Source organism: Phaethon aethereus, assembly GCF_964289735.1.
Source record: "Phaethon aethereus genome assembly, chromosome: 4".
Taxonomy (NCBI): domain Eukaryota; kingdom Metazoa; phylum Chordata; class Aves; order Phaethontiformes; family Phaethontidae; genus Phaethon; species Phaethon aethereus.
In genome coordinates, this window is record NC_138578.1 from 15,768,477 (window position 1) to 15,784,343 (window position 15,867).

The window sequence follows — 15,867 nt, forward strand, 5'->3', positions numbered from 1 at the left end:
GACAAGAAGCCCCTTTGAAGTCTTCGTAGTAGTACAGGTAAACAGAGGACCACAATGGTATCAACTGTTAAATCCCTCGGTTCTCAACCTGAAAAGTGCCTCTCTTGAAACCTTCTATATGTTTCTGGGTGGAAAAGTATTTAGATTAACAAAACCCACTACTATTTTGAGTAAGAACTAGACATCCAGTTTATGTCCCTTTTTAGTCTGCAGCTTGCCTACATATTAGCTAATTGTAGACAGCAGCAGAACTATAAATGAGTGGCTCTATCAGAACAAAACCATACATTTAATGTCATTGTGACAGTTTCAAATATGTAAGTGTAACTTAAGAAGAAACTGAAAAGACAAACCTTTATTTTAAGTAGGGTTTTATACATGGCATGCATCTGAAAAGAAGTTTTTCATCACATAACTGTCACTCAAGTTTCCTGATCAAGGGTGTACAATCTCAGACATGAATGAAAGGGTACCATCACCTACGCTAGTATATACAGAGATATAAAAATATACACAACAGTGAATCTTACAGAGCAACAGAGCCGAGTGAATGCTGTGCACACCGCACTCTCCGAGTTTGGACAGCTGAACATCCAAACTACAAAGGCAACAGGAACACTGCAGAGATCATTACCAGGGTCAGAAGAAACAGCATTGGAACTCTGACACAGTGTAAAAATATAAGGCAGAAGCCACTTTCTTCTGAGTTGTAGGGAAAAGCAGAGCACACCAGGACTCTCCCTCTTGCTTTTAAAAGTAGTTCCAGCAAGGAGTTATACATGCAAAACAAATTTGCATCAACAGTGCAACCACAAAAGAATACTGAACAGTAGCTCAATCATACAAACTTAAAAAAAAGGTAACATGTACTTTATGCATCTCCTTAAAATATCTAGGATTTGTCAGTGCATTAGTGTTAAAGTGGCATTAAAAAAACTTCTGCTATTATAACAGATGCAGAATTATTTTGGAAATGCATAGCATCTACATTTTTATTGTCTTTGTAATCATTCAGTTGGCATAGGCACCATTTCTCATCACACCAGCATTAAGAAGTCTTGGTGGAAACAGCCATTCCTATCAATTCATACACAGCTATTCTTGACTGCTTGCCTTGATTCTGATTTCAACAAATGTTTTTTTAAATTCAAAAATATACCCTATGAATATGAAAAGAACTATATACAACATACCTAAGACACAGGGTTAGCTGGCTGCCATATGTGTAACACACTGAAGAAGAAACATTCAAGTTTGACAGATTTTGATTTTTTTTTTTTTTTTTTGAGATGAAAGGCCTTTGGGTTGGAAGCATATCAAAGACAACAGTGCAGTAGGCTGAGAATTCCTTTAGCTCAGTTCAGAACTAAGGCATTATATGATAAAATACACATTTATATTTGGTGCAATGTTACCGCCAATTTTAGAATCTAGATCATGTCAAATGCTATAATTTGTTGCTCTAGTGAACGTACATATCCATCTATCACAAACCTTAGGGGGGGCGGGGAGGGCAGAATTATCAAACACTAAACTTATCTTGTTTTTTTTCCTAATCTGACATTGAGGAAAAAAGGCTAAGCCGAACTATAATCCCCAAAAAACTATATGGTAGGAATTCACATCCTCCTAGTCTTTACTTGCTGAAAGTTAACACACATCCTTGAACCTTACCAAAAAGAAAGATTAAGATTTTAAACTGCTACTTCAAATGACTTTTAGCATTTTAAAATTTTCAACTATCCATTCATTCTATGCTTGATGCCCCCTCTGATTATCTCCCAGCGTCGCCCTTCTCCTGTCATTCCTATATGGCCTCCCTCTGAAGTTGCGCTGATACTGGTAGCCATCATCTCTGCTTCTGCTGGGTGGTCCTTTCCAGGCTTCCTCGTTTCTTTGGAACTGATATCCTCCCCTACTGGAATAACCCCACTCAAGTCTAGACCTTCTGCCTCCTCCGTACGTCTGGTTATAAAATTGCTTGGATCTACCACTTTTCAGCATATCAGAAACTTCGCTCTCATCTTCAGAGCTCTCGTCCCTCGTTTTCTGTGTCCTGCTTTCTGTCTGCAGATTACCAGTACCCTTGGAATCTCTACCTTTATCAGTCTTCTCCTTACGACTGGGAATGCTATTTTTCAGTTCATTTTTCAGTGGCTCTGCCAACAGTGGTGGAGCATTGGGCACTGCTGTCTGCTTCTCGGTCCCTGGTGTTTGCGGAGAACGATGCTGCTGCCCAGCTGTTTTTTGCTTAGCAGGAGAAGCTGAAGGACAAGTTTGCTCCAACGGAGGTGCCCTAGCTGAAGTTTCCTTTGGGGCACTGCACTCGGTGCTTGCAGCAGCCACAGGGAAGGGTACGGTGTTTGAGCCGCTGCTGCTGTTAGTCTTCTGAAGCTGTTCTGCGGAGTTTACTACAGGAACTGGAGGGCTGCATTCTCCAGCCACATATGTGTTCGTAGAGGTGCCAGCTGTTGCCTCTTTGTCCTCAGGTGACATGACAACATTAGGTCTTGCTACTGAATTTTCAACAAAACCCTGAACTGGGTACCCATACCAAAAGTGAGGAAAGAAAGGAGGTGCTATTGGAACAGCACCGAGAAAGTGATTGTGTCCAAAGGGCGGCTGTGGGAACATGTTTTTCCCTCTCAGGGACTCCTCATAGTTTGCATGAAGAGCTTGCACGGGATTCTCCGATTCTACACAGACCTGTCCTTGACTTTCTGACACCTGAGCTGTAGGTATAATCAGAGGCAGTGATGGAGATCTACTGTCAACCTGTGGAATTTGACCGTTGGATCTGGCCTCGCTTTGCACAGGAAAGTGCCTGTTTGTTCGTGCAGTTTCATTGTCATTCTGAGTTGGCGGAGCCTCCTGGAACCAGGGGTTGTGCGGATACACAGGAAGGGACACGTTTGGGTACATTCTACAAGCAGCTAAATAGGCCTGGTGCAGGGGGTACAAGTAAGAATGGGGTGCCCACATGGGGCAACTGTATGCCTGCAAGACAAAGGGAGGGGAAAAAAAAAAGTATTTGATCTTTTGAATGTTCAGACAGGTACGATAGCACACAGGTCATTTACCATTTTGAAACAGTTCATTTTATTTACAGTGACTACCTTCAACTCTACATATCTAGGACTCCAGGACGATGTTCTCAATTTTTGTTTTCCTTCCAAATGCAGCTGCAATGGGCAGCAGTTATGACCACTAAGAAAACTTGGTAACAATTTCTATATGGTCAATTTAATAGCATTATGTATTTAAGTCGAGCTTTAGCTATGCATTTGAAGACAGACATTTCTAGTTCACTTTCCAGAATCACAGTTCTTCAGCAATTTGCCCTCCTAGCTCACTTTTTGACAAGCTAAGGCATAACAATCAAAACAACAAGAAGTCATACCACACACATCTTTTGACTTAGAAAAACAAAAACATAACTACACCGAGACCCAAAGTTAGAAGATTTCCCGAAGGACAATTTGTAACGACTGAAATCCACCTATATACACACAACCCACGGATCAGCCTTCTCGGAAGCCGTTCCATTAAGTAGGGGGACAGGTTTCATTAGAACATACAACACACTTCCCAGCTACTGCTGGGAGTCACACAACGGACAGGCACCATTTTCAGCAGCAACCTTTTCTGTGCTGCTAGTGAACGTGAGCTACGTTCACAACACTGAAGTCGCCCACCTCAGGTAGTGACCCCCTTCCCTTTCCTCTACTTCCAGGTTAGCTAACTAGCACACAGCAGCTCAGAGGCGAGAGTTTTTAAATGCCTGTGTTTGCACTATGGTACATAGCAACTGGCCCAAATGCAACATTATAGCATGTTTTTTTAATACAATGTGCCAAATACACATTATTTCAGGCCATACAGAACACCCATGCGAGGCTGCTGGAGGCACAAGGCTGTCTCAGAAGATGCCGGAGTAGGCAGAGGGCAGAGCCTGAAACCCAGCACGGTCTTGTCTGTGCCATCTGGAGAAACAGTCCCTGGAGTGAACCATCCTGAGAAGCCTACCCAGACCTCCTCCCAACAGGATGCAAGTCAGTTCACTCTGAACAAGCAGCTGGAAGGGTGCCGATAACAGCACAGCAGGGTCTGGGACAAAAGCAGCAGACAGGTCTACAGATGGGACAGGTCTACAGATGTAGTCATTACCAGGTCTACCACACTGTTTGGTCATCAGCTGAGGAGCACAACTACTACTAGAACATGGTACTTCGACCAGTAGATGGTGCTGAAGCACCAAAATGACAGACTATATCCTAAGTTATACCAGAAGTACCAGTAAGGAGAGTCCCAAATATATGTAGGCTTATGAAACAAATGCTGTTTCAATATATTGCAGTAACACTTGCCAATGACTTATGGATTTTCTGTTAAGCAAAGAGACTTGTACTGGGCACACAGTTATCAAATCTAAAGTTTACTTTGTAAGTTGTGCTGAACACTCCCTCTTCCCATGCACAGACACCAATGAAAACCATTACTTAGGGCCAAACTCATGTCAAATAAGCCCGAGAGCTCTCCGCACCTTTTCCAAAGTAGTTTGCCTGACAGAAGGAGTAAGAGAAGGTAAAAAAGGAACATTTTCATGTGGCGACAGGAGAAACCAATACAAACAACTAGTCCTTACGAAGAAATAGAAAATGTTGCCTTTTTGGATAAGCCTCTTCCCCAACCACAAACACAGATTTGCACCATATATTAATATTAGTATCAACCGCTATTATAATTACTTTAGAAGGTAAAAAGTAAAATACTGTTGTCCTTAATCTGAGCAGAAAGGACAGACATGCAGGTTGCTTAAGGGAGTGTCCACAGGAAAGGACATACTAGGTATTTGTACTGCAGTGGCTTTGCCAGTACACAGACACGGTCAAAGTCAGAGGGCCTTTCCTCTTTTACTGTACACTGCTTCCAAAAGCATGCATCTTCAAACTCACAATGGTTTACCTGTAAATTCGTAAAGCACAGTCTGTTGACTGTATAGCCACAGTTGGAAGCCAACAGTTCTCACTATCACCATTGAGAGAAAGTTTATTTCTGTTGACTTGAACTACAATATGGACCACTGCTGGGATCCCAGTTAACAGAAGACAAAGTAAGAAAGTATTTAAAATTTGAAGAGGAACTTGAAGTGTACAGCTGCAGCAACCAAAAACTTCTACACTCTAAGTACTACCAAATACAAGCAAATTTTACGGTATAACAAACACAAAAAATGTAAGTAAGTTTGAGGAGTTACCTTCACACCAAGATTGAAGAAAAATCTAAGAATATTCTTATCTAGGAAAAAAAACAAACAAAACAGAAAAAGATCTATGAAGACCTAAAATATTACACTTCATCTGATCCAAATATTAGTCCCTGCATAAAAGCTCCATTTCAGGAGAGAAACACTGGTATTACGTTGCTGCTTGCATGTCTTTGATTTGGGTGTTGAGGGTTTTTTTTGCCATAGTAAGATATCTAGAACACAAACTGCAGTTTAAATTTCAGTTTTAAGAGCTTGTGGAACTGAATGTCTTTTCTAAACTGTTTTAACTGTTTTCAAAGAAACAGTTCCGTAAACAAACACCACTGTGCAGTCAGACACAATACGTTCTTTACAGACATTTTCCATATTTGGAGTATGCCAAAACCTGTATCTTCCCAGACTAGCAAGGAAATGCTCAACAACTTCCAAGCTTTTGATTACAAGAGAAAACCTGTTACTAGAAAAGGAAGCAGTTCTCCAAGGAAAATCCTTCACATTCAAAAAACCTCAAGTTATGGTGGGTCAAGCTAAGAACCACAAAATGATCATCTCAGATTTCCAGGTGTAACCACTTAAAATAATTGCAATTAAAGAGTTATAACTCTGTTCAATATTCCCCCCCATGCCTGAAATCATTCAATGACAACAATTAGCTCTTTTGACCCAGACTAACAACAGGACCAAAGAAGTTGTCTTTATCTACGTGTTAAGAAAAGAAAACCTATTAGGAAAAATGGTATAAAATCCAGATCACCTTCTAGCTTCTCACCTTTAGGTAAGTCTTCCCCAGTATTGCACAGGGAGTAAGAGGGTGCAATGGCTCTTTCTCCCTTTTCACTAAAAGGGAATCCAGGGTATAGCGGATCCTGATAAGGATTCAGAGTCTGAGGTAAAGGCATTAAAGGCTGGTTAACTGCTTGTAGCGACACAGGAACTCCAGCAACTGGAGCAGATGTTACCTGAGCCTGTGATACAATAGAGTCAGGTCCCGTTGCTGGGGCTGACATCAATGAAGAAGCAGGTATTTGGGCTGGAATACCTAAGGGAAAAAAATATACATGTAGGTATGTATATATATAGATATAGATATAGATAAATCTCAACTATATACAATCACAAAAAGAAAATGACAGCAGAAAAAAACAAGTTTCAAAAGACGGGGGGGGAAAAGAAAATTGTATTCAGGAAGACATAGGAGGAAATTCTTGAGTCAGGAAGTTACAAACAAAAGTAAGTTTGGCTAAACGCAGAGAATAGTTTTCAGAAAGAATGAAACAGTTAAGCTTTCCAGACCCTTCCCATATTTATTTTTAAAATTATGAGTAACAGAAGGAAATAGGAAGGGGGGGAAAAAGGGGGGAACTGAAACTTATATGTGAATCTCTGCAGTTCTCATTCTGACTAGTCATTTACAGTCAACTCTGAATCGGAGCTCAGATTAACTGGGCTATGCATCTTCTGTCACAGATGTGGTCAAGTATGACAGTATTATTACTGTATCATGTGACCATAGCATACTGATTTGAAAGCTAGTTCTTGTATAGAAACACAACAGTGGGAAAGAAAAAATACAGCACCTGATCTAATAAGCAATACTGAATCTAAGCTAATTCCACGTATCAGAAGAGAGACGCAGCACAAAAAAAAACATTACACTGGCTTGCCAGCGCAGGTCCAAATGGATCTCAGTAGTTCCAGACATACCAGACCAAAGCTGAGTCCTTAGAGAATCAAGGAGCTTACTACATGCTGGACAGAGCACAAACACATACCAAGCTTCAACATGCTGACAACTTGTTCTACCTTAAGCACATCCTCAGAATAAGCCCCCTCAAAACTCAATGATATCCCACTCAGGAGAAAAATGGAGAACCGAGTACACATCACTCTTCCATCTTCAGGTAAGGAGTAAAGCAAACTATACACATGGGCAATCAAAGATCTACTAGAACTCTCACTAGCTTTCAGCAGAGAGAAACTATATTCCTATAAATGACTGCCTTTGGAATGTGAAGTTATATGAAACAGCATCTCCTGGAGGCATCCTCAATGTAGCAAGACAGTGAAGGATTTTTCAGGGTTAGTAGTTTCTGATTTATGCTAATATTTCTTCAAACCTGCTGGTCCATAGGTTGTTGGCTCACTTGGCCAAGCTGGCACAATGGCTGATACAGAAGGCACTGCTGGAGGTAAATGCACCTCAGAAAACACTGGTGAGGGTGTTGGAGTCAGGCTTGGTAAGCATTCTGTCAGATTCTATAAAAAGAGAGATCACATTAAATTATTCTAAACCACCATTGTTGGCAACCGCTAACATGTCTGACTTCTACCAAGAAAGGCTTGGTGACTCAGTATTATCTAGACTACCACTATCACCACAGCAAAATATTAACATGTATACAGCCTGATATGTTACTAAAGAGAAATCTCAGATACATTACATCACTGCGTGAAGAACTCTGCACTGAGCTCTATCCAGAACGTGCCTGTACCACAGAAAGCCATCAGTGCTATAACCACCTCCACAAGCATTACATTTAAGTATCTCCCATCCAAAAGAAAAGCCACCCTCACAAATGATTACCAATAACCTTGGAGAAACCTGAAAAAGCAAAGGTAAAGAATTTAAAGTGAAAATACTTTCTTAGCAGAAAGATATGAAAGAGCCTCTCTCTCAGACGAGAAGGGATGTACTTCTACTTTTCTGTCAAGGCTTGTCTTTTTACATTCTTTATGTTGGACATAACAGATTCCTAACTGTAAATACAAAATTTTAGCATTATCGCCATAAAAATGACTACGTAATTAAAAGCCAGTATCACAATACATACGTGGCTGTGATGAAGCTCCACTTTGTCTGAAGTCTCCTGACTGGAAAACTTTGAAATCAAACAAACATTTCTTACTTGCTCAGCAAGAATCGGAGAATCTGTTTTTACTTGTTCCAAAGGAGATGAAGCTTTTGGATAACTCTCGTCTTGACTATTCTTCTAAAGCAAAGTTAGAAACAACAGACACAGCTAGACTAATAGTAAGATTTACATTTCAAAGAGGCATTCAAAGATATTAAACCACACTACATACAAAGTGGGCTAAGCACCCAATCACTATTATACTATTGTAACATTTTGCTCATTGAAAGGACAGCGCAAAGGTTAAAAGCCAACAAGAGGCCACAAATCTTCACAGAACTTCAGAGATCATGGTCTGTTAGCACAGTAGCTATTAGTAAACATCAAATCTTCTGTGGTCCCATTATACTGAAAGTACAGACTGTACTAAGCAATTACAAAATCCAGATTCGTAAGTGCTCTCGATAGCCCAGATTTGAGAATTCAGATTGCAGAGAAAGACTATAAGTATGGGTTACAGGGGCTGAGGAAAGCCGACAGCAATACAAGCCTCCAACCTTAAAAGCTGTAAAGCAGCAGCAGCAATCACAGCTCTAAGGCAGCTATTGCTCTGCTAATCATGTATCAGAGAAGCAATAACATGTAAAAAAAATTTTGGTCTTTTCTTTAAGATTACCTCAGATGAATTTGGCTCAAGCTTCTGACTTAAGTGGATCTGCCTGGAATTTGACTCTGTAACACCAAGACATAACCTAGTAAATGAACCATTACACCATTTATGGCTATCACAACTTAAGCCAGTTAAAGTTTGTCTTTCCAAAGTTAAACCTTCAAAACAAAACCTACCTCAGCACATATTACTTCAGAAAACTTAAATTTAAATTTTTATCAGAGATCACAGCATCCTAAAATAAATAGTTGTTAGGGCAGTAACAGAGCAGCTACTTCAACCTGGGTTTTCAAAGCTCTACTAGAGTTCTTTAGTGATGTTTTTTAACCATTTCAGTGATGCTTAAGGGAAGCAGGAAAGAAATGCAGTTGCCTCTTTAAACACCTATCATTCATCCTAAATCCCTCCTAGTAAAAAAGAACTAAGTTTGTACTTTGCTTAAAGTGAAAATGTTTTGATCTGCATTTCCATAGTCAAGTGTTAAGATAACAGAAGCCTAAATTCTTGTCTACTTTTAACTGAGTAAAAGGTCAGTTTATACGGTTTCAGTGGTTCACAAGCTCTAAAAAGTTTTCAGAGTGATGCAGAACGTTTAATTTCTTGAGCACCAGCAAACATTTGGCAGGGGTGGAGGGACAGTGTTGAAAAACAGTCACAGCACAATCTCCATATAACAAGATCTGTGTAAGTTCTTCACATTTTAGCTCCAGTTCAAATCTGGTTACCACTGCTCGTCAAATTCACACACATCAGTTTAATAGTAGCCACTAAATAGATATGTACTTTTAAAAAGTTTAGTATATGCACCACCACAACTAGATAACAATGTAAATTAAAACTATTGATTATGAGAATTACTGCCAATTCCCCAAGCACTAATAGGAATCTCTAAATACTCAGAAGGAAGTACAATTTACTCCCACAGGATTTTTAACCTAGTTTCAGAGGAGGCAACACAATCCAGAGCATCACATAAAACAGAGAAAGCTGTACATGCCATGCACTTCAGCAAAATCTATCATGACACTGTAGTGAAGAGCTTCCTCTATGTGAACATTCTTTTTAGCATTGCTGATGAAACAAGTTTTCAAATGAAAAAGTTTTCAAATGTTTGGAGAATGAAAAATAGGTAGCAACTTCTGAGACCATTCAAGAAGGCATTACATGTTGCAAGAGGGACTAAGGAGCACAAGTACCATAAATACACAACAGCAATGCCTCTGCTGTTGCCAGAGATAAGAGAACAACAAAAAAAAAAAAATCAAAAACCGGAGGGGAGGAACAGCTTCTAAGAGGAGGCTAAAAAGGTGGGGGGTGAGGGGGTGTAAAAATGTGGAAGCAACCAAGATCAAATTCAGTGTTTAGTTATGGCAAAGCTGAAACAATAAAAAATAAAATAAAAAAAAAATACTATCGGTTGCATTTGGCAAGGATTTACTATCTACCTCCTGACAGCTACAGCTTTCGTCTATTACTGCCATGTTCCACTTCCTCACAGAAGAGAAAAAACTTGGAGTCAATGAAAAGAAGCTAAAGAGTATTGTAACAGATGGGGGGAGGGGAACACACCCAAACAAATTCTGGCAACATGACAGCTCTCTCTACTGTAAAGGTGGCTTTCTTTCAACTCTTCTGCACACCATCTTCTCCCCTCTTTCTGTACCACTGTATGCTAATTCTTAACCACGACACATTGAACACTTTTACCTGCTTTTCTCTTAACTCCAGTATATGCTCTTAATGCTCCTCCCACTGGCACTTTCTGCCACACTCACTACAGTTTCAGCAGGAGCTAATTTAGGGCAGCTCTGCTAGCTTGTTTCTCTCATTCCTCTTCCCTTACTACAAAAATCCCAGCAAAGAGCCTGCTCTCTCAGCCACATTCACAAAGCAGGAAAACATGTACTTTCTTCCCAAAAGTACACCTTCGCTATCTTGAGCCTAGCTTAGTTTGGCACTATTACTTATGATCATTTTCCCCTCATTGCCTAAACAAGTCCTCATCTTGAATAAATTCTGAGGCTGGTAATAAAAACAAGCAAACAAACAAAAAAAAAGCCTTATCTAAAAACATTTATTTTTACCTTTATCCTTCTGCTCTTCCACTTCTGCTGTCCATTTGCTGTTTCTTTTCTCATTATTTGAGAACTTTTTCTGGTTTAAATTATCCACAGTCTGTGTAGCAGCCTGACAGACTGACTGATTCTAAAGAAGTTTACAAAAGCAGAAATATGAATTAATATAAGAAGTCCAATGACACTTTGTCATCATCTGGATGATCCTATTATGTCTTCCAGATACATAATACTTATCTGTACGATAGACAGAAAGAGGGAAGGAGCAGTCTTGATCAGTATCACTCACATTCATCCACTCTTTCATTCATTGCTAAATTTTGCAAAGTGTCTTTTAAAAGTATTCATGTCATTAGTTTACATGACAAACACGAACTGCTTCACTCAGACAATATCTGCTTTAAAATCACATCCTCCTTCTGCAGGTGAGTAAATACAGCATACTGTTAACCACAGCTCAAAGAAGCGTGCGGAACCTCCGTCCATTAGGCTTCAGTCTGTCTGCTCCTCGCAGCATAGCAGAGCTGTATGTTTCTTCTCGATTACACCAACATAAGTAATTACTGCTCAAGAACTGACAGATACAGTGCAGCAAGTCACTTCCATAAAGCAAGAGATTTAAGGCCCATCTTTCACCTACTCATTCTTCCCAGCCTGGTTCCTGTTTCCATTTGCCCTAGGATTTAAAACGAAAAAGCCCCACACGTCTTTAGAATAAACCTATGTAGAAAGCAGCTCTTTACACACAGGACCTGCTTGCTCCTCAGATGTACTAAGACTCCAACCCACTTTCTTTAAAAATTGCATCAATAGAATAATCTCTCAAAATCTAAAGGCTACATTCTTCCCTCAGACATAGACAAGTCCACTGAAGCCACCTCAGCTCCACAACAGAAATGGAACAAGTCTGACAAAGAATCTGCATCACTTATGACACCAGGCAGGTTCTTTTTAGTCTGAGAACTAGTGTGAGAAGTGTCACTTATAAATAAAACAGGTTTTATGTGAACCAAATCAGAAACAATCACCTAGTCACCTCTGATACCAATTCGAGCACCACAGTGCCATTTTACCGAGCTATTTCTCAGCTAAGTTAAATTGTACTTCAGAGAAAGCTCTGTCCTCACCTTGAGGTTTGATCCCACCACACAAGAAAAAGACAACATCTGAGTAACTGTACAGGAGTGCAAAGCCTTCCAAAGACAGGAGGAGCATGAAGAAAGCAGCCCACAGCTGCAGAAGCTCATGTGTCTACCACATTCACATGCCTGAAGAACTGTGTATGGTGGACATTAATTATTCCCAGCGGAATCTGCTACATATGTGTCTTATCTTGAATATATAAAGTATTGTGGATTCACATATTTCTATGCAGAAAGTGAGTGTGAAGAAAATATCCTTGACTTTCTTTTGAATTGTATTGTAACGCAAAGACAGCAAAACAACAATTGCTGATTAATGGAAAAGTATGAAAAATGCACTACAAATTACAATGAAAAAAACATACACTGGAAAGAGCAGGAAAAGCTTGTTCATCCCTCTGCTGGATCTCATAAAGTGAACGAGATTCTTCTATAGCCTGTTTCTCCCTGCGTTCCTCTGGAGACAGGCCAAAGTAGTTACAATCTCTGCTGCCATGGTTCAGATCCTCGGTTCTCTCTCGGTCTGGTTTTCTGTAAAGGAAAAAAAAAAAATGAAACTTTGACAAAGAAATTCACCGGTATCAAACACAATACAGACTCATGGTTTAGAAGGCAGAATAATGATAATTATATAACACTGCTTATGTGATTCCACATATACCAGGTCCCTTTCTGCCTACTGCAAGATACCTATACACATAAAATTTAAGGAAGGGAAAGAATGGGTTTTGTCCATGATTTATTCAGTTCAATACAACGTCAGAAGACTTTATAGTGAATGGTAGTTAGATCATAATTAAAAACACAAATGCCTGCATCAAGTGATCTAACCCATTTCTGTGCCAACTGAGAACTGGCCACCCCCCATCTACTATCTATGAACATGCAGAAGAAAGCTGAGGAAGAATATTTCTGTAAATACAACAACAAAAGGGAAAATGCATTATAATTTTCAATGTCTGAAGCATCGCTACACAAAACTAACATCACTGTTTGTGATTTTAAAAATTCATGTATTTAGGTTAAAGGCGGAAGAAAAATGCCCTTAAAACTTTGCACGTGGCAGACTCCAAAGAGACCCCAGCTCCATTTATTCCACAAGGAGTTACGATACAGAATAGACCATGAAGAGTTTGGGTTTGTAGCCAAGTACAGATTAGTCTTTTAGATAGGATAGGAGAAGAGAAGCATTGATGAAAACAGCAACTCTGCTGCAACAGCACACTGAACCAGAAAATCACTACCAACAAATGCAGGCAAAATGCTGTTCTCTTACTCCTTCAAGTGATCAGTCGCAACATGAAGCAGTCCTCTATGACAGGTTCTGCAGAAGCTGAGGGAAGATCTTAGCCATGCCCAAGAAGCACTACATGCAACATTACTTCAGCCCCAACCAGAAAAAAAAACCCACAACATCCACTTTCCAAGAAGAAACTCAGTTTTGTGTATGGCACTTCCAAGGCAGATGCTGCCATGCAAAGAAAAAAAAAAAGAGCAGGAGCTCAGCATGGCAGCAATTTTGAAAAAGGTTTAAGAATAAAGTAATAAAAAAATACTTTTTCCTATGGCTGTGTGTATTCCTAAGGACTTAGAACACTTCTTAAAAGTTCAATGGCAACATATTTCAAAAGAGCATGTTTGAAGCATCTGAAGCAGGCACCTGGGCCCCAAGAAGCTCAGTTGAGTTCAAGGTAAAGAAGATGTTATTTGCAGTTTTACCTTACAGTTTGTGAAGGATTCCTGCCTGGAGCTTTTTGCTCAGTTGAGGTCTGATGAGGTTGGGGTCCAGAACATAAGAACTGATGCTGCCTGGTTCCCACAGTATGCTGAAGTCGAGGAGGTAGTGCTGACTGGGGTTTTATTGATTTGCTCTGATTTTTTGTCCCTCTGCAATCTGCATCTGTGATAAAGATGTAAAAACAGATTTATTTTTTTTTAATCATTTCCTTAAGCACTTTGGGACGAAACATCTAACAATAAGGATTCTGCCACACAAAGACAGGTACAATCCTACCGGGCTGAGCATTCTGCCCCCATGTTGGGAAAAACTTTTTTATCTTCTTCCCTGGCACAGTGTTCCAGCCCTCCATAGGAGAGGCCTGTGGAAGAGGTTTAAGGCTCTTCAGTGAGACAGCATGCCTACAAAACAAGGAATTATGGAGGGAAAAATATCTTAAAGACCAGACTGGGGCTTGCATAAATTAATACCACATGTTTACTAAGACTGATGATGGATCTTTCCATTTTTGAGAACATTGCATCCAAAGTCCTTTGTTATTTATGATTACACTCAAGCAATGTGTAGATGAACAAACCTCCTTTCTTTTTTTCTTTTTTTTTTTTTTCTTTAAATAAAACTCTCTCTGATAAGTTGATGCAAACTTATCCAGTAAAGAATGATCAGCCGTTTGTGAAATGAGCATTATAATGTCTTCAGGGCAGACAGAAAAGAAGAATGATCAGAAAAAGCAATATACTCAGATAAACTTATCACAAACACTGCAACAGATGTCAGGATTTAAAAACATTACACTGGTGGTTCATATCCTCAGAGAAATTACTGAATTTTTAATTGAGGATACTGTAGGATGTCCAAGCAACTGTTTACATTAGTTGAAAGGAAAACATTCAAATTTATTAACAGCCAGTTCAAATCAGGTTAAATCTCAATTTAAAAAGGGAACAAACTGCGAGACAATCTCCAGAGCTCGCAACATTGTCATTTTTTCCTTACAGAGGAGATTGCATGAAATTAATGGGCATCTTTCTCCTTCATTCATTTACCTTGACTGAAAGTGTTTCCTCTTCCCAAACTACACTCAACTGTGCAGTTTTTTTTCCCCAGAAGAGTTACAGAACTTACAGCAGAGCTCAAGATGTCTCAAACTACCACCACCAAACAAACAAAAAAAACACCCCACACACCCTAAACTACCAAAACCACCAGCAGCCCCCCAGGAAAAAAAAAAAAAAAAAAAAAAAAAACACAAAAAACACACACACCACCCAGCCAACAAAAACAGCCAACCAACAATACACACACACAAAAAAAAACCTGCAACCCCCAACAACAACTTTAGACTTAGTTTGTCCCAAGGTAGGGCAAAGATGATGCTGATCTAAGCAGCAACTTGGCACTCTCTGTACGAAATCAGGCAGAACTGCTCAACGAACAGAGAAGCTAGGTGCTTCGATGGACCTTCTAATATGAAAAGCTTGTCACAAATCTAGCATCTAATTACTAAGCACAACAAGCAACACTTAATTAGGATGGTGTCAATCTCTTTAGGATTGAATCTTGTGCAAAAAAAAATCTAATACTAATGTAGTTACTGTTTTACTCTGCAAGTACTATACACACTACTTAGCACTGAAGAAAAAAGTCTGAAGTGCCAATCAACGCAGAACCCCTTTTTCCTTCTTTTATTTAGTATGCAGTTTTCTTAACAATTTTGTGCTAGTACTGCTTCAAGTAAGGAAGTACACACATTTCAGGGGCTGAAATTAACTCTGAACTGAAAAGTAAGGCTGCCATTAGCAAGGTTCAGTTTGGCACACTTTTCCAGAAGAGATTAAGCACTTACTTTGCTCCAAGCTCTTCTACAAATACAACAACTGGCCCATTCTCTGAACAAACTTCTTGAATATGGGCATTATAAAATCTCCCATTATGGTCTAAGCGCACCTGTAAGGAAAAAGAATAAGGAAAAAAAAAAAGGTGCATTAACTTCAAAGACAACAATGAGAGGACATAATTCTTTAAAATATCACCAATGTTAAAAATAGAACTTTTCCTCCGGACAACAAAAGACCTGAGAAATAAACATCACATAATCCAGTACATGTATCAACAGCAAGT

The 15,867-nt window shown here is 39.5% G+C and overlaps 1 protein-coding gene across 3 annotated transcripts in view; it reads right to left on the bottom strand.

The window, feature by feature from the left end:
* Positions 1 to 1,752: 1,752 nt before the first annotated feature.
* Positions 1,753 to 15,867, bottom strand: part of OTUD4 (OTU deubiquitinase 4) — a gene marked incomplete at its 3' end in the record, with an annotated part of 29,468 nt that continues 15,353 nt past the window's right edge. The window contains exons 10-20 of one of the 3 annotated variants that reach the window (XM_081999426.1): positions 15,593 to 15,693; positions 14,023 to 14,147; positions 13,728 to 13,908; positions 12,376 to 12,539; positions 10,876 to 10,986; positions 8,798 to 8,853; positions 8,176 to 8,259; positions 7,387 to 7,525; positions 6,039 to 6,308; positions 5,258 to 5,298; positions 1,753 to 2,997 (exon numbers count right to left, since the gene is read on the bottom strand). In XM_081999426.1, coding sequence (XP_081855552.1) covers positions 1,753 to 2,997; positions 5,258 to 5,298; positions 6,039 to 6,308; positions 7,387 to 7,525; positions 8,176 to 8,259; positions 8,798 to 8,853; positions 10,876 to 10,986; positions 12,376 to 12,539; positions 13,728 to 13,908; positions 14,023 to 14,147; positions 15,593 to 15,693 — 2,517 coding nt within the window. Of the gene's footprint in view, positions 2,998 to 5,257; positions 5,299 to 6,038; positions 6,309 to 7,386; positions 7,526 to 8,100; positions 8,260 to 8,797; positions 8,854 to 10,875; positions 10,997 to 12,373; positions 12,540 to 13,727; positions 13,909 to 14,022; positions 14,148 to 15,592; positions 15,694 to 15,867 lie in introns of all 3 variants that reach the window. The other 2 variants (XM_081999425.1, XM_081999424.1) reach the window with 2 other exon arrangements.